The 18,775-nt window shown below is 36.0% G+C and overlaps 1 protein-coding gene across 3 annotated transcripts in view; it reads left to right on the forward strand.

Annotated features, from left to right (window-relative positions):
• Positions 1-18,775, forward strand: part of IFT80 (intraflagellar transport 80) — a 139,292-nt gene that overhangs the window by 24,458 nt on the left and 96,059 nt on the right. The window contains exons 2-5 of one of the 3 annotated variants that reach the window (XM_043595013.1): positions 3,366-3,476; positions 5,207-5,275; positions 9,212-9,330; positions 18,297-18,406. In XM_043595013.1, the coding sequence (XP_043450948.1) occupies positions 9,288-9,330; positions 18,297-18,406 (153 nt within the window). In that variant the 5' untranslated portion in view covers positions 3,366-3,476; positions 5,207-5,275; positions 9,212-9,287. The remainder of the gene's footprint in view (positions 1-3,365; positions 3,477-5,206; positions 5,276-9,211; positions 9,331-18,296; positions 18,407-18,775) is intronic. The other 2 variants (XM_043595011.1, XM_043595012.1) reach the window with 2 other exon arrangements.

Below are 18,775 nucleotides of genomic sequence, written 5' to 3' on the forward strand. Positions count from 1 at the left end.
TTTATTTTTTTTTTTAATTTTTTTTTTCCACGTTTTATTTATTTTTGGGACAGAGAGACAGAGCATGAACGGGGGAGGGGCAGAGAGAGAGGGAGACACAGAATCGGAAACAGGCTCCAGGCTCTGAGCCGTCAGCCCAGAGCCCGACGCGGGGCTCGAACTCATGGACCGCGAGATCGTGACCTGGCTGAAGTCGGACGCTTAACCGACTGCGCCACCCAGGCGCCCCAAGAAATGTGTTTTATATAATTTTAATGTTTCCTCTGTTCTTTTTCTCTTTTATAACATTTCCTTCTTTTTAAAAAGTTTATTTTTTATTTAATGAACAAAAGGTTAATTTTATACCTCAGGATATAAATATCCAAGTTTGTTATCCAAATCCATTTGTTGTTCAATAAATCAGTAAATGAATCATATTGATTATACTCTCTTCTCAACCCTACCCCTAGTAAATAATTGGGAATAAATTGATCTCTAGTTTGGTCTTGCATTTTAAAAAGATTATAGAAAAGTTAGAGAGCAGAACCAAAATAGTTAAATGGATAATCAGGAGTTTAAAAATACAGTATTTAATATGTGGGTGCATCTGGCCAATGAGTAGAGCTTGTCACTCTTGATCTCAGGGTCCTGGGTTCAAGCCCCATGTTGGGCATGGAGCCTACTTAAACATTTTTTTTAAATTAAAAAAAATAAAAATATTTTATATATGTAATTTTATATTTATGCTTTATTCTGGGTAAGCTATTCAAGCAATTTGTAACCAGACAAAATATTAAGGCCAAAGGTTTATTGAGCGCCAAATCTATGCAAAGAGCTGACCCTAGTTGTCCCAGTGTACGTCTTCTGTAAGGTCATAGGAAGCAAGAATAATTTTTAGCACTTGTCAGAAAGTCCATATTAGGTATTTTAGGATAAGAAATATCAACGAGGGTACCTGGATGGTTCAGTTGGTTAAGCATCTGACTCTTGATATTGATTCAGGTCTGCTTGGGATTCTCTCTCTCCCTCTCTCTCTCTCTCTGCCCCTCCTTGCCCCTCTCTCAAAATAAATAAATAAATAAACAAACTTTAAAAAATATCAACAATCTAAATACATAAAATTTTTCAAACATGGAATGGATTGAAAGGAAATTTCTGGATCCTTCATTTCTGGTTTAAGAGTTATTTGGTTAATCTCTTTGGTGATGGATTCATTCATTATATGCAACAGTTGTTTAGTATGTGGATATTCTGTGCTAGGCAGTAAGCTAACTTTTAGTGAGAACAGACCTGGGTAAAGTAAACAATGGCCACAGAAGTAGCTTTCCACTTTGTCATCTTTACAGTTTTCCTCTTTTGAGGCTTTCCCCCCTTGCATATTCTCTGTAAAGCAATGCATTAAAAAGTAAATCCCATATAATTTTGAGTTAGTTCATGAAGAGAATAATGACAGTTGAATTCAAAGTATTTTTATTACATTGAAAAATGTATAGGGAAAAGTAGATGCTGCTAGTGGATAGTTAGATGAAGGAAAACGGTAGCTTATTGTTAAGGTCCTAGAAAATGAATGATGAGAAAAGAAAGCTATCGGATGGAATGACAAAAAAAAGATGCCAGTCTTTTTTTTTTTTTTTTAAGTTAGGAGATGGTTACTGAATTAGTTAAGCTTAACAAATGCTGATTATGTAAATGTTTTATTGCAAATAAAAATATGACTAAAATATGGCCTTCTGCCCTGATATGAATCACAGCCCAGTAAAAACTGCAACAGAACTGCAAATAATGTGCACTGTGTGTAAAAAAGAGGGAATGACTTTGTTGGTAAGAATGGGTATGTGGTTAGTGAAGTAACCACAGGGTGCTAGGTGTTAAATGTTTCAAAGTCATCTGTATGAGACTTTTCCAGAGAAATGTTTTAAAGACATCTTATGCAGCTTAGATATATTTTTAATGAATTGTTAATATTAAGCCAGATTCTTGAAAAGCCTTAAACTAAAAGTAAATTCAAACAAAATAAATTTTTGCAAGCAAAATTTGATTAGATAGCCACATTGATTCTTTGTGAAAAATATATTTTTTGATTTGGGGGAAGTTTCTAATTTCACTGTACTTAATTATATTATTATGAGCTATGTATTACTAGATTTCATGATTATTCAAAACCACACTGATCTTTTCTCAGCTTTCGGTAGTAGTTATTTGTACAGTTGATGTATCCCCTTGACATCGCTTAGATAGTTTGCTTATGTCCTTTAAAGTTGTCAGTTTTTACTTTTTGCCTGTATATGTGTGAACTTTTTGAGGACAGCAACCAAGTAGCCTGCTCCTTTTTGTCTACCTAGTGCCTGGCACAGTGTAAAATCATATAAAGCAAGTATTTTGAAATTTGGAATTATCAATTATTAAATTAGTTAACAACAAGACCATTAAACAGAGATGGCCCTAATGCCTTTGGCTGGCCTGAGCCAACCAAAATCTGTCTGTAAACACTTTAAAGTTTTGAAATTGAAACCAAAGCACAACCAGTCATAAACAGCCAACTAGGCCTTAGGCTATAGCCAATCAATAATTTCTGTACTTTGCTTCTACCTTTTCCTTATAAAAGTCTTTCCCTGATCTCCTGTTGGTGAAATACTCTTAACCACTTTTGGTTTAAGTGCTGCCCAATTAGAATAGATTTTTGCTCGAATAAACTCTTAAAATTTTTTGTTATGCCTCAGTTTATTGTTTAACACCATTTAACTGTCCTGGTTCCTGTCCTCTACACCTTTACCAGCTTTTTGGTATCTTGCAAACAACAACAATGACAACAACAACAACAAAGACTGCAAAACCCTGCTGAATTAGAAGGCTTTCTTGACATTTCTCTTGGCCCCCTTTGGCCATATCCCAGTGAAGTCTTCTTGTCCCTCTAATCTATCATAATAGCATCATGTACATATTTCTATTACACCACTTGTTTCAAGATTTTCTAATTTTGTTTTCAGGCTTGTTTACCAATAGATTTGTTTGTTCCTTGAAAGTAGGAACAATTGGGGTGCCTGGGTGGTTCAGTCGGTTAAGAGTCGGACTCTTGATTTTGGCTTAAGGTCATGATCTTGTAATTCGTGAGTTCGAGTCTCATAGAGCTCTGTGCTGACAGTGCGGAACCTGCTTGGGGTTCTTTGTCTCCCTCTCTCTCTGCCTCTCTCTCTCTCTCTCTCTCTCTCTCAAAAATAAATAAATAAACATTAAAAAAAGACAGTAGGAACAAGTATTTGAGTAGGAATATTATTTGTCTTTATGTGTCCGGTGCCTAGCACTATGCTAATCTAGCAGTAGGTACTCAACAGATATTTGCTGATTGAGAAAATCCAAATAGATTTCTCAAGTATAATTTCTTTTAGGTAAATTTCATCTGATTTCTAAGTTAGGAAGAGTGGAAAAAAGTGTAGAAGCTCACTGTGGAGCAGTTCTTGCAGGAAGATGGAATTATGAAGGAACAGCATTAGTTACAGGTAAGTTGTCTGCAAAAATGACATTTTAAACGAATTTTTTAAAGGAAAATTTTCTTTGAATCATATTTTCTTTAGTAATAGTGTCTTTCATTGTTTAAGAGCAGATAATTGGCAAAGCATTGAACTAACCTGCTAGATAATGTTATAATTCAGAATGTCATATTAATAATATATGATTTATGGAGAATATTCTGTCAAGACTTTTGAAATGGTCAGTTATGAGATAAATAAAAGTTGTAATTCTTTAAAATTTTAAAATTCAAAATATTCTTATTGAACTGACCTTTACCCCCATTCCATCTCTCTCCCATCTTCTGCTTTACTGCAAGTATTCTCATCTTTGTCTATGGTATTAGTTATCTATTGTCGCCTAACAAATTACCCCAAAAGGTAATGGCTTAAGACAGTAAACATGTAGTATCTTACAATTTCTGTGGGACAAGGAAGATTTAATTTGGTTGGGTACTTCTGTCTCAGACTCATGTTGTTGGATAGGGCTTTAATAATGTGAAGGCTTGATTGGGGCTGCTTCCAAGATGGCTCACTCACATGCTCTTGGCAAGAGGCCTTAGTTCCTCTCTGACTGTTGGCAGCAGGCCTTACTTCCTCGCCACACGGTCTTCTCCGTAGGGCTGCTTGAGTGTTGTAACAACATGACAGCAGGCTTCATAAGTGAGTGATCCAAGAGAGAGCAAGATGGAAGACACAATATATTTTTTGAACCACCCTGGGAAGTCATTCTCTATCATTTCTACCACATTCTATGAGAAGAAAGTCACTAAGTATAGCTCACTGTGAAGAAGAGAGAAATTAAGCTCCACCTATTAAAAGGAGGAATAACAAAGAGTTTGTGAATACATAGTAAAACCACCGACCTATTCCCTGGGCTTTCTTTTAGGACTTCTTTCAGTGAGTTGTTCCTTCTCTTGCCTATTTTTTCAACTTGTCCTTTTCCAGGGGTTTCTTTTTCAGCATATAAATGTATTCAGATATTTTCCATCTTGAAAATGAGAATAATGAAATAATCCTGCCTTTAACAAGTAATTCTCTCTAGATACAACTTCCTCTTTTTTCTTTTAGGCAAGCTGTTCAAAAGAGAAGGCTACTACTTCACTCCATTCTGTCCCCACTTCACTGGAATTTGCCTGCAACTCTTCTTTTGCACTGAAGGCACTTTTCTTAGAATTGTAGGGTGGAGACTTCAGTGAAAATGAAAGTATTATTTGAATAATATTTTCATAAATCTTCTAAGATTAAAGGAAAAAAAATAAAAATTTTGGGCATGGAAGTTGGGCTTACTCTGATAAAATTGTTTCAGAGTAACTTCAATTAAATTTTATAGTTATGGGGGCGCCTGGGTGGCGCAGTCGGTTAAGCATCCGACTTCAGCCAGGTCACGATCTCGCAGTCCGTGAGTTCGAGCCCCGCGTCGGGCTCTGGGCTGATGGCTCAGAGCCTGGAGGCTGTTTCCGATTCTGTGTCTCCCTCTCTCTCTGCCCCTCCCCCGTTCATGCTCTGTCTCTCTCTGTCCCAAAAATAAATAAAAAACGTTGAAAAAAAATTTTTTTAAAAAATAAATTTTATAGTTATGAAGCACTGTCATTTAATGAGTAAATTGTATCCGAATTTTAAATATGTGTTAATATGATATATTGATTTTTATATGCACATTTAATGTTTAAATTTGTTTTATATAGATGAAAATATCAATTATTATTCTCTCTTTATAGCTGGAGAAGATGGACAAATAAAAATCTGGTCAAAGACTGGGATGCTAAGATCAACTTTAGCTCAGCAAGGTACATATAATAATCAATTAAGATGTCTTAACAGTTTCTTTTAAAAACAGACTATTATAGTTCTTAAGACAGATTTAGGTTGGGTTCAAAACCTGAAATCTCTTATTTCTGTTTACACTGTTTCCTCTTATTTTCCATGTTGCCTGATAGGCCATGATAACTGTATTATTTGAGCCAAGAAATAGAAGAAACACTCAAGGGCTTTTTCTTTTCTTTAAAAAAATTTTTTTTAATGTTTACTTATTTTTGAGAGAGGGAGAGAGAGTGAGATAAAGCACGAGTGGGGGAGGGGCAGAGAGAGAGGGAGACAAAGAATCCAGAGGCAGGCTCCAGGGCTTGAACTCATGGACCGTGAGGTCATGACCTGAGCTGAAGTCGGACGCTTAACCGACTGAACCACCCTGGTGCCCTAGCTTTTTTAGTCAATCTATATAAATGCAGTTAAAGGCTAATGATTCTTTTAAAAATAATTCTGAGGCCTTATGAGCATATACTACCTGGAATAGGATTGGGTGTCTATTTAAGTAAATAATAGTAATAGAAAACACTGAAAGTATCTCCGTACTTAAAAAGTCCTAATAAGCTCATAATATTATCATCCTTTCTAAATTGTATTCTACATTTGGTGTCTACTCATGGAAGGGAGCAGATACCTTGAAGATTCAAAACTTGGTAAACTACAAGTACTTAGAGCAACATCTTAGTTTTCTATGTTAATTGGAAAGAAGTGCCCATAAAATCAATCCAGTGGTCATTCCCGTTGGGATTTTGTGTGTGCGTGCGTGTGTGTGTGTGTGTGCCCGCGCGCGCATGTAGCAGATTTATTTTCCTAATTAGATTTTATCTAGTAATAGTAAAGCAGTTTTAATGTTGATCTGAACACATATCAGCTGATCTTTAGAGACAGGTTGTAGATAATTCTTTAGAATTATATGATAAAGTCATATTGTGAGGTATCTCCAGTTAAGACTTCCAAAAATTTCCAGATTTAATTTTTTAAGTCATGTGTACTCTTAGAATAGTGTTAAAATAGTTACATTTCCTTAGCTGCACATTAACCAAATTTTAGCAAAGGGCCACCATAAATAATAGGTAGTAGTTATTTAGGTAATCATAAATACTAGGTAATGGTTATCTCCTGAGGTTAAATATTTGCTACAGATAATCTCCAAATAGAATATTTATCCATGAATAGAAAATTATGAGTTCATAGAAACATATATGGGTGAATTTTAGTTAGGAAAAAATGTCAATCCATTCTTACTTTAGCAATAAAATGTACCTCTAGAAAATAAATTTTATTTAGATTTTTTAGTAAGAATGGGGATTTATTTTTGGCTTTATAATTTTTGTTAGGGCTAATTATTTGGCATTCTCACTATATGATGTCTGACTTATAAGCAACTGACAAAATTCTTCTAGAAATTATTGCCCCCTTGGAGCTGGGGCTATGGTTCTTTTCAGCTGTTGCTGCTGCTGAGACACGTCCTTTTTTCCTTTCTTTTCTCTTTTATTAAATTTGTTGTTTACAGGGGCGCCTGGGTGGCGCAGTAGGTTAAGCGTCCGACTTCAGCCAGGTCACGATCTCGCGGTCCGGGAGTTCGAGCCCCGCGTCAGGCTCTGGGCTGATGGCCCAGAGCCTGGAGCCTGTTTCCGATTCTGTGTCTCCCTCTCTCTCTGCCCCTCCCCTGTTCATGCTCCGTCTCTCTCTGTCCCAAAAATAAAAAAAAAAAGAAAAAAGAAAAAAAAATTTGTTGTTTACAGAAGCCACAGATCTTTAGAGAAATTCCAGAAGTTTCTTTCACTACCCATTATAGCAACTGGAATCCTTGTCTAAGACCCTTCTTCACTAGTAGCCCTGTAAGGTTACTTATTTGTTTTCTTAAATTCTTCCCAATCATCTCCTGCCCTTCTACTGCCCTTGCATTTACCATTTTGGACTTTCTGAAGTCTAAAGTTGAAAGTTAGAATGTGTTTTTTGATATAAACAATGTTAATCATGGAGGATAGTTGACATAGTATTATTAGTTCGGTACCATGGTTTACCTGTGTAATGGGTCTGGAAACCAAATTGCCTCTTATTTTACTTTTATGGAGAAATATATTCAGAGTTCCCAAATTTGCAATGGCAATTTGGAAGCATAATATGTTTATAAATTAAGGGCGTTTTATAAATCTGAAGTCACAAACAGGTGGTCTATGGGCTGAATCTGGCACACTAGAATGGTACAGGATCGATATTAAAATCAGGACATTTCACATACAAATTTGGTCTTCTGTCTTGAATTCATGAAGATTTACATCTATATTTTCTTCTAAGAGTTTTATAGTTTTTGTGTTTACATTTAGGTCTATGATCCATTTTGAGTTAGTTTTTGTGTATGATATTTATTTTAGAGAGGGATGGGTAGTACTCCTTTTTTTTCTTCCTCCAAATAGATGGGTAAATAGATTCTCTTAAAAGCTAAAATACTGCTTAGGTCATATAATATAGTATTTATTATATATTCATATAAATAGTGTATAGTATAGTATTTTATATATAGTATATATATATATATACTATATATAAAATATATATATATACTATATATATACTATATATATAAAAAATATATATATACTATATATATATTATATATATACTATATATTTATATATACTATATATAAAATATATATATACTATATATAAAAACTATATATATATATATACTATAGTATATAGTAATATATTTTCCATTGACATTCCAAATAGCTATAATTTTCTTTCTTTTTTTTCTTTCTTTCTTTCTTTCTTTCTTTCTTTCTTTCTTTCTTTCTTTAAATATTTTCATTTATTTTTGAGACAGAGAGAGACAGAGCATGAGCAGGGGAGGGGCAGAGAGAGACAGGAGATAAAGAATCTGAAGCAGGCTCCAGGCTCCGAGCTGTCGGCACAGAGCCCGATATGGGGCTTGAACCCACAGACTGTGAGATCATGACCTGAGCCGAAGTTGGACGCTTAATGAGCCACCCAGGTGCCCCAGCTATAATTTTCTTAACATCAAATGGCTGTGAAAGGGCTGATCATTTTTATCTTATTTGAATCTTATTTATTTTCCTCACTCAAGGTTTATATTAATTATGAGATTAATTAGCAAAAATAAATTATATAGATTTTCTTATTTTGGTTAACTTATTGGTATTTCAACTGAATAATCATATCTTTTTTTTAGATTAAGAATTACAGATTTACTGTAGAACTATGCATCTAATTTTTGAGTTTTTGATCATTGGTGCCACCCACACTTTCCTAATAAGGCATAGACTTTTCCCATTTTATCTCTGGGAAAAATCATTGGAAAAATTAAGTTATAACAACATTGAAGGAAAAATATCAGGTTACTTATAAGGTATATTTGATTTATTAGAGATTACAAGTTTTGAGGGTGATTATAAACCTGAAGTATGAACTACTGAGAGCTGGATGCTGAAGGCACGAGTAAGGAGGCCATAGTAGGTGGGGTCAGGGACTCCAGCCTCCTTTTAGGATAAAAACTGGAAATTTTGGTACGAAAATGAAATAACACAAACCTGAGTTATCATAAAACTTGGAATTCAGCAAACAATGTTGAAAGCATCTTTGTGATTTTTACTACATGTTTATGTTAATTGTATTTATTTTTGATGCATAGAAAAAATTCTGAATTCATTTCTTAATGACTGGAGCCAGATGTACCCATAGAAAAAGTCGTAGTCATCACCTTTTTCTCTAATACAGAAAAAGCATTAATTCTAAAGGTTTTTTTTCTTGAAAAATTTGACTTAGTTTAGAAACAATTCTTACTGGTACCTATGAGGAGTCATTTTTCCTTATTAGAGAAAAATAATGTATGGGCCAATGATAATTATAATTAAACCATATCTTGTGTTACATTGTACATTTTAATTATAGGCTAAAATTGGAATAGAGTAATACTGCACACCTTTGAGGACATTCCTCCTATATTATATTCAAATGGAAGAATGGAATGACAAAAATGGAATCTATCGACAATGAATTTAGTACAGGAGGTAAACTGGAAATATAAATAACTGTTACACAATGCGGGATGCTGTGAGAGGACAGGAAGACAGAGATGAATGCTTTGGGGAGGAAAGAAAGTATCAGAAAGGCTTCCTGGCAAATATTCCTGGAATATCTTAAAAAACATTTTTTTCCAATGTTTAGTTTTTTTTATTTTGAGAGAGAGAGAGAGAGAGAGAGAGAGAGAGAGTGAGCAAGCAGGGGAGGGGCAGACAGAGAGGGAGGGAGAGAATCCCAAGTAGGCTCCACGCTGTCAGTGTGGAGCCCAACGTGGGGCTCAAACTCACAAACTGTGAGATCATGACCTGAGCAGAAACCAAGTGTGGGACGCTTAACCAACTGAGCCACCCAGGTGCCCCTCCGCTTTTTTTAAAGTAGGCTTCACGTTAAGTGTGGAACCCAATGCAGAGCTTGAACTCACAACTCTGAGATCAAGACCTGAGCTATCAAGAGTTGGACACTTAACTGACTGAGTCACACAGGCGCCTCTAGAATATATTTTGATTGGGCTTTGAAGGATGAATAAATTAGGGAAGTAAATGGGCTTGTTGGCAATGGAGTGGGGCTGATTTGCCCTAGTGGCCCTCAGAGATGCTCAATTTCTTGTCTGGATTCCATCTGGAAGCCCCAGGATCCCCTCCTCAAGTTTTCTTGGGAGTCTAAGGCAGGTGGATCTCTAAGTCATGGCCAAGTAGTTGGAGCCATAAGACTGGTCTGGCTGATCACGGTCTCAGCTGGTCAGGGCTCCAACCCATCATGCCCACATACCACCTGCCACTGCAGGGGCCTCCTTCGGGTCTGTCTCTGAGCTGCCCCCACCCTTCTGGAGGCTTCCTAGAGCCTCTGCTGGCTACAGACGTGAGGCACTTGCTGTCTAGAGGAGGAGTGTCTGTGATGGGTCCCCAAATCCATGTTCTGTGTTACCACCATGTTCCGATAAAGCTATCGAAACAGAAAAAAAAAATGGCAATGGAGTGGGGCTGTGGAGGAAGTTAGATGATCAAAGGTATAGAGGCAGAATAGCATAAAGCATGGAAGTCAGGTGAATGTGAACAGACCCCTTGGGCCAGGGGTAGGCTGTATGAGGGATAGTGTTGCTAGAGGGACCAAGACATTGATGGTCTTGGATGCTAAATGAAGCAGTTTTGATCTTATTCTATCAGAATACAAAACCTTAAAAAAATAAGCAAAAGAATAAGAGATAAAGACTATCTGTTAGGAACATAACCTTAGCGGTAATATGTAGGATAAATGAGAGGAAATAGAGATTAAATGGGGTGGCCAGCAAGAGACACATGAAAAGATGCTTCCCATCACTGTCCATTAGGGAAATGCAATTCAAAGCCACAATGGGATATCACCTTACATCTGTCAGAATGGCTAAAATAAAAAAGAAAAGAAACAACAAGTGTTGGTGAGGATGTAAGGAACAAGAAATCCTCATGCACTATTGGTGGGAATGTAAGTTAGTATAGCCACTGTAGGAAGCAGTATGGAGGTTCCTCTTAAAAATAGAAATAGGGACACCTGGCTGGCTCCGTCCGTTGAGCATCTGACTGTTGATTTTTGTTCAGGTCATGATCCCAGGGTCGTGGGTTTGAGCCCTGCATCAGGCTCTGTGCTGAGCATGGAGTCTGCTTGAGATTCTCTCTCTCTCTCTCTCTCTCTCTCTCTCTCCCCCCACCCCACCCCAACTCCTTGCTCTGTCACTCTCCTCCGTTCTTGCTCTCTTTCTCTAGAATAAAAAATAATAATAAGGGCACCTGGGTGGCTCAGTTGCTTGGGTGTTCAACTTCAGCTGAGGTCATGATCTCTCTGTTCGTGGGTTCGAGCCCCGCGTCAGGCTCTGTGCTGACAGCTCGGAGCCTGGAGCCTGCTTTGGATTCTGTGTCTCCCTCTCTCTCTCTGCCCCTCCCCCACTCAAACACACACACACACACTCTCTCTCTCTCTCTCAAAAATAAATAAAACATTAAAAAAATTAAAAATAATTAAAAAATAGAAATACCATGTGATGCAGTAGTTCAACTACTGGGTATTTACCCAAGGAAAACAAAAACACTAATTCAGAAAGATATATGCTCCCCTGTGCAGCATCATTTATAATAGCCAAGATACAGAAGCAACCTAAGCGTCCATTGATAGATGAATGGATAAGGAAAATGTGGTATATATGTACAATGGAATATTACACAGCCATAAAAAAGGTGAAGTCTTGTCATTTGAGACAACATGGGTGGACCTAAAGGGTATTATGCTAAGTTGGTTGCTAGAGGGAAGGGGGTGAGGGGATGGGAAAAATGGGGGAAGGGGAGTGGGAGATAATAGGCTTCCCGTTATGGAGTGAATAAGTCACAGGAATAAAAGGCACAATATAGGGAATATAGTCAACGATATTGTAATAGCGTTGTTTGGTGACAAATGGCAGCTATGCTTGTGGTGAACATAGCATAACATATAGAGAAATTGAATCACTGTGTTGTACACCTGAAACTAATGTAACACTGTGTCAACTACATTCAGAAAAATTAAAAATAATAATAACCAAAAAATAAAATAAATTGGGGTGACCAGTACGGAGGTTATTAGAATGTTCTATGCTAGTGTGCAATAAGGCTTGAACAGAGGCAGCGATGATAGTAGTTGAAAAAAGTGAATAGTTCTTAGTGGCTGAGAGGAATGGGTATCTTGTAAAAGGGAAAAAATTCAGACAGAAGAATAAATGAGGGGTTAGTGTGGAAGGATGATAGTTTTGAATATGTAGAGTTTGAAGTCTTCAGGGCAAGTGGAAATATTGTGTTAGAGCTCAGAGGTAAAGGCTGAAATATTAAAGTGAGAGTCAGTTACGGAAAGGTGAAAGATGAAGCTATAGGGGAAGTTGCAATCCCCAAGGGAGAGGTGGCTGAGGCTAGAAACTAAAGATGCAAATGCATTCACTTAAACTTTTCTCTGTACCGACCCAGTGACATATATAACCCAAAAGTTGCTATTGTGTGGAATAAATCCCACTTGATTTATTGTTAGTATATGTCCCTACAAGTAGAATGAAAGAGGAATAATTCTTGGTGTTCTAATTCTTAATGATTTGGCAACCCCAAAACATTGAGTTCTTACTATCGTGAACAACACAATAAACAGCTGGTTGTTTATTGTGTTACAAAGTAATTTCTAGTAGTAGTAGCTAACAGATAGTGCTTATATAGTATCAGACTCTGCTCTGAGTACTTTACTTATACCCAATGTAGACCTATATTACATTGAAGGCAAAGATAGCTAATTCTTCAGTGTAGTAGTGAAGAGTTTGTTTCAAAGCATTCTTAAAAACATACAAAAACAACATTTTAGGGGCTACTTTTTAGTATGAGTGTGAAAAACATGGTATATTTGACCATGCACTTCCTTAAAACAATCGAAATACATTTTTGTCTCCTCTTCTGTGGTTTAAAATGCCTTCAACAGGTTGAAAGAATTTAGATAATTTGTTTTACAGAGAGATAAGGGTCTGACATTTAACACAACCCCAGGTGCATGTGGTTTCTTAAAAAATGTCAAAAGGGTCATGTGATCTTAGTGTACAAAGTCAGAAAAACAAGATCTTTTTGAGTGTCTTAACTGAAATGGAGCATAAATGAAAATTCCCAATATAAAAAGCAAGACATTATTTAATTCTTCTGAAACTACTTTTGTTTTTTTGTCCATTTTTCTGTTAATGTTTGAATTAATAACATCTTATTACATATTTTGCTAAACTTTTTATAGTAAACTTATTCAACCTGAAGGCTATATTTGTTATTTTCATACTGACTTTGCGAAGTGAAGTGTGGCTCTGGGAGTAAGTCAATGCTTTAATAAGGATATTTTTTAAAAAACATTTTAAATATTACAGATTTCTTTGAAGTGCAAGTGGGATAGATTTCATCATAATAGAAACCATAATTTTCTTTATGAAGCTAATTTATCTACTTTCAGTAATAATCTTTATCCGAACTACCCAAATTGGAAATTGTATTGTATGTCTCCTCTTGGGAAAGAAAACTTTCATGAATATACTAGTTTTACACTTAACATTTTATTATAAATATAAGAGCTGAATAAAATGAAGACTTCTCTTAGTTCTTGATGTTATACCCATTTTGAATATTGGTGGTTAAGAAGATTTAACTAATGAGACTTGGCTATTAATCTTACCTATCATAACCCTATATTTGTTTTCTGATTGAACAAATGTGATTAAAAGCCTCATGTATTACAAAGGAATTGCTTAACTTTTCCTCTATAAGCTTATTTTGTTTTATACAATACGTTATTATATCTGTTTTTAAACAGTATTATTGTTTAAAAAATATTTTTTAAACAGGAAGTGAATAATCACTAAGTTCCAACAGGGAAGATAAGAATTCTGAAGATTTGTAAGATTTATAAGCAAGGAAATGGTGACACAGCTGACTTAATGAGGCCACAGATTCAGTGTTAAAGAGGACAAAAATGTCCATAGCTCCTCATCCTATACCCCAACTTTGCCTTTTACCACAACTAAAGGGCTAGAGTCACATCCTGTATAACTCAATGGGAGTTGTATTTACTGAATTAGTTCCTTGAGGATAGATGTTTGTCATAGTTTAGTAAACACCCCAGGAAAGTGTAATTTTACTGAATATATTCATGATGATCTTTAATTAAAACATATTAAGTTACTTTTTTTGAACAATAATTACAACTATAATACTGGGAATAAAGAAGGTACCTATATTTCTCATTGTATCAAATAATCTTTCCGCCCCTATTCCCTTCCAGTAATCATCAAGAACCACATTTGAAATATCTCAAATTTTGATTTACATTTTCTGAGAAATTTATTAGAGAGGAATTCTGTTCATTTGGAGATTTAATTGTGAAGCCCAGCCAGGTCAGCTCCTGGCTACTTCCAGAGAATATTACAAGAGAACATACTTACCAAGTACCGAAGAAGTGCCTTCTGAGGTTGGCCATCTGTAGGTTCCTCTGATAGAGAACAATCCTAGATGTCATAGATTGAATAGCATATTAAGACCCAATATAAAACTCAATAAATAGAAGGCATACTTTATGGTGTTTTGTTTTTTTTTTTTTTTTGGATTAGGTCTAAACTAGATTTTGTAAATCCCTTAAACCACTGAGACTTACAGCTGAATTATATTCTGATTAGGAAGAAAATGGCATAAAGGAAGTAGGGTGCCACTTGAACACAAACATTTATCTTACTGAAATTTACTCCCTGTTAATTACTGATTACTCCCTGTTGACTAGCATCAGTTGGGTTTGCATTTAAATAAACAATTAAATCTTATTGATTGCCCATAATCCTCAGATTCAGATTTCATTTTAGTGAAAATGTAAATTACAGAAAGATTCATTTATTCATTCACAGAAAGCCAACTGCTACAATAGTCTGACTTAGGAGTTCCAGACAATATTTTAAAAGCTTGGCTTTAGAAATATAATAGGATTAATATTTCATAGATTAATTGTATAACCTTCATTCACTTTCCTAATGGATAGGTAACTGGGTCAGAATTTTGTTTTTTATTTTTAAAATTTATATACAAATTAGCATATACTGCAACAATGACTTCAGGAGTAGATTGCTTAATGCCCCTTACCCATTTAGCCCTCCCCCCTCCCACAACCCCTCCAGCAACCCTCAGTTTGTTCTCCATATTTATGAGTCTTTTCTGCTTTGTCCCCCTCCCTGTTTTTATATTATTTTTGTTTCCCTTCCCTTATGTTCATCTCTTTTGTCTCTTAAAGTCCTCATATGAGTGAAGTCATATGATTTTTGTCTTTCTCTGACTGACTAATTTCACTTAGTATAACACCCTCCAGTTCCATCCACGTAGTTGCAAATGGCAAGATTTCATTCTTTTTGATTGCTGAGTAACACTCCATTGTGTATATATACCACATTTTCCTTATCCATTCATCCATCGATGGACATTTGGGCTCTTTCCATACTTTGGCTATTATGGATAGTGCTGCTATAAACATGGGGGTGCATGTGTCCCTTTGAAACAGCACACCTGTATCCTGTGGATAAATGCCTAGTAGTGCAATTGCTGGGTCGTAGGGTAGGTCTATTTTCAATTTTTTGAGGAACCTCCATACTGTTTTCCAGAGTGGCTGCACCAGCTTGCATTGCCACCAACAATGCAAAAGAGATCCTCTTTCTCCACATCCTCGCCAACATCTGTTGCCTAAGTTGTTAATGTTAGCCATTCTGACAGGTGTAAGGTGGTATCTCATTGTGGTTTTGATTTGTATTTCCCTGATGACAAGTGATGTTGAGCATTTTTTCATGTGTCGGTTGGAAATCTGGATGCCTTCTTTGGAGAAGTGTCTATTCATGTGTTTTGCCCATTTCTTCACTGGATTATTTGTTTTTTGGGTGTTGAGTTTGGTAAATTCTTTATAGATTTTGGATACTAACCCTTTATCTGTTATGTCATTTGCAAATATCTTCTCCCATTCTGTCAGTTGCCTTTTAGTTTTGCTGATTGTTTCCTTTGCTGTGCAGAAGCTTTTTATTTTGATGAGGTCCCAGTAGTTCATTTTTGCTTTTGTTTCTCTTCCCTCTGGAGACGTGTGGAGTAAGAAGTTGCTGTGGCCAAGATCAAAGAGGTTTTTGCCTGCTTTCTCCTCGAGGATTTTGATGGCTTCCTGCTTTACATTGAGGTCGTTCATCCATTTTGAGTTTATTTTTGTGTATGGTGTAAGAAAGTGGTCCAGGTTCATTCTTCTGCATGCCGCTGTCCAGTTTTCCCAGCACCATTTGCTGAAGAGACTGTCTTTATTCCATTGGATATTCTTTCCTGCTTTGTCAAAGATTAGTTGGCCATACGTTTGTAGGTCCATTTCTGGGTTCTCTATTCTGTTCCATTGATCTGAGTGTCTCTTCTTGTGCCAGTACCATACTGTCTTGATGATTACAGCTTGTATGCCTCCTGCTTTGGTTTTCTTTTTCAAGATTGCTTTGGCTATTGGGGGTCTTTTCTGGTTCCATACAAATTTTAGGATTATTTGTTCTAGTTCTGTGAAGAATGCTGGTGTTATTTTGATAGGGATTGCATGGAATATGTAGATTGCTTTGGGTAGTTCTTCCTATCCAGGAGCATGGACTCTTTTTCTATTTTTTTTGTGTCTTCTTCAATTTCTTCCATAAAGTTTCTATAGTTTTCAGTGTATATTTTCACCTCTTTGGTTAGATTTATTCCTAGGTATTTTATGGCTTTTTGTGCAGCTGTAAATGGTATCAATTCCTTGATTTCTCCTTCTGTTGCTTCATTGTTGGTGTATAGGAATGCAACTGATTTCTGTGAATTGATTTTATATCCTGCAACTTTGCTGAATTCATGAATCAGTTCTAGCAGTGTTTTGGTGGAATCTTTTGGGTTTTCCATACAGAGTATCATGTCATCTGCGAAGAGTAAAAGTTTGACCTCCTCCTTGCCGATTTGGATGGCTTTTATTTCTTTGTGTTGTCTGATTGCAGAGGCTAAGACTTTCAATACTATGTTGAATAACAGTGGCGAGAGTGGCCCTGACCTTAGGGGGAAAGCTGTCAGTTTTTACCCATTGAGGGTGATATTAGTGTTGGGTCGTTCATTTATGGCTTTTATGATCTCAAGGTATGATCCTTCTATCCCTACTTTCTTGAGGGCTTTTTTTAAGAAAGGATGCTGTATTTTGTCAAATGCTTTCTCTGCATCTGTTGAGAGGATCATATGGTTCTTGTCCTTTCTTTTAGTGATGTGATGAATCATGTTAATTGTTTTGCGGATATTGAACCAGCCCTGCATCCCAGGTATAAATCCCACTTGGTTGTGGTAAAGAATTTTTTTAATATATTGTTGGATCCAGTTGGCTAATATCTTGTTGAGGATTTTTGCATCCATGTTCTTCAGGGAAATAGGTCTATAGTTCTCCTTTTTAGTGGAGTCTCTCTCTGGTTTTGGAATCAAGGTAATGCTGGCTTCATACGAAGAGTTTGGAAGTTTTCCTTCCATTTCTATTTTTTGGAACACCCTCAAGAAAGTAGGTGTTAACTGTTCCTTAAATGATTGGTAGAATTCCCCTGGAAAGCCATCTGGCCCTGGACTCTTGTTTTTTGGCAGATTTTTTATTACTAATTCGATTTCCTTACTGGTTATGGGTCTGTTCAAATTTTCTATTTCTTCCTGTTTCAGTTTTGGTAGTGTATATGTTTCTAGGAAGTTGTCCATTTCTTCCAGATTGCCCATTTTATTGGCATATAATTGGTCATAGTATTCTTTTATTATTGTTTTTATTTCTGCTGTGTTGGTTGTGATCTCTCCTCTTTCATTCTTGATTTTATTTATTTGGGTCCTTTCCTTTTTCTTCGTGATCAAACTGGCTAGTGGTTTATCAATTTTGTTAATTCTTTCAAAGAACCAGCTTCTGTTTTCATTGATCTGTTCTACTGTTTTTTTGTTTTCAGTAGCATTAATTTCTGCTCTAATCTTTATTATTTCCTGTCTTCTGCTGGTTTTGGGTTTTATTTGTTGTTCTTTTTCCAGCTCCTTAAGGCGTAAGGTTAGGTTGTGTATCTGAGATCTTTCTTCCCTCTTTAGGAAGGCCTGGATTGCTATATACTTTCCTCTTATGGCCGCCTTTGCTGTGTCCCAGAGGTTTTGGATTGTGGGGTTATCATTTTCATTGGCTTCCATATGCTTTTCAATTTTGTCTTTAACTTCTTGGTTAGCCCATTCATTCTTTAGTAGGATGTTCTTCAGTCTCCAAGTTTTTGGTACCTTTCCAAATTTTTTCTTGTGGTTGATTTCGAGTTTCATAGCGTTGTGGTCTGAAAATATGCGCTTTTTTGATCCTCTTAACTAGCTCCTTTATTATAAGGCATAATAATGAAAATTTATCAGTTTTTTTTTTCTTTTCCTTTTCACAGGAACACCAGTATATTCAGTAGTGTGGGGCCCTGATTCAGAAAAGGTTCTTTACACAGCAGGCAAGCAGCTGATCATTAAACCTCTTCAACCAAATGCTAAAGTTTTACAGGTACTTCTCAGGTATTTGCAAATTGTTATCAGGACCTGCTGGACTGCTAAATAAGAGGTCACTTTCTTAGGAGTCTCTTTCTTCTGGGTGGTCTTTTTATGTCTGACTTTTAAGTGTGTGTTTTTATTAGCCTTTATTACAGAATAGGGGATATCTGGTTATGTTTCTAACAAGGTTCACTTCCTCCTTATCCAATTTACATTATTCTAGCAAATCATAAATGTGTTTAGAGTTACTAAATTGTCTCATGATTTGGCATGGCAGGCATCTTTAAATTTAGCACAATCAGCCTCACATGTATAGATTTAAGACAAAACAGGGTGAAATCATAAAACTTTAAAAGTTTAGACTGTGTTTTTTTTTATCATT

The sequence above is a fragment of the Prionailurus bengalensis genome, chromosome C2 (genome assembly GCF_016509475.1).
Source record: "Prionailurus bengalensis isolate Pbe53 chromosome C2, Fcat_Pben_1.1_paternal_pri, whole genome shotgun sequence".
Lineage (NCBI taxonomy): Eukaryota > Metazoa > Chordata > Mammalia > Carnivora > Felidae > Prionailurus > Prionailurus bengalensis.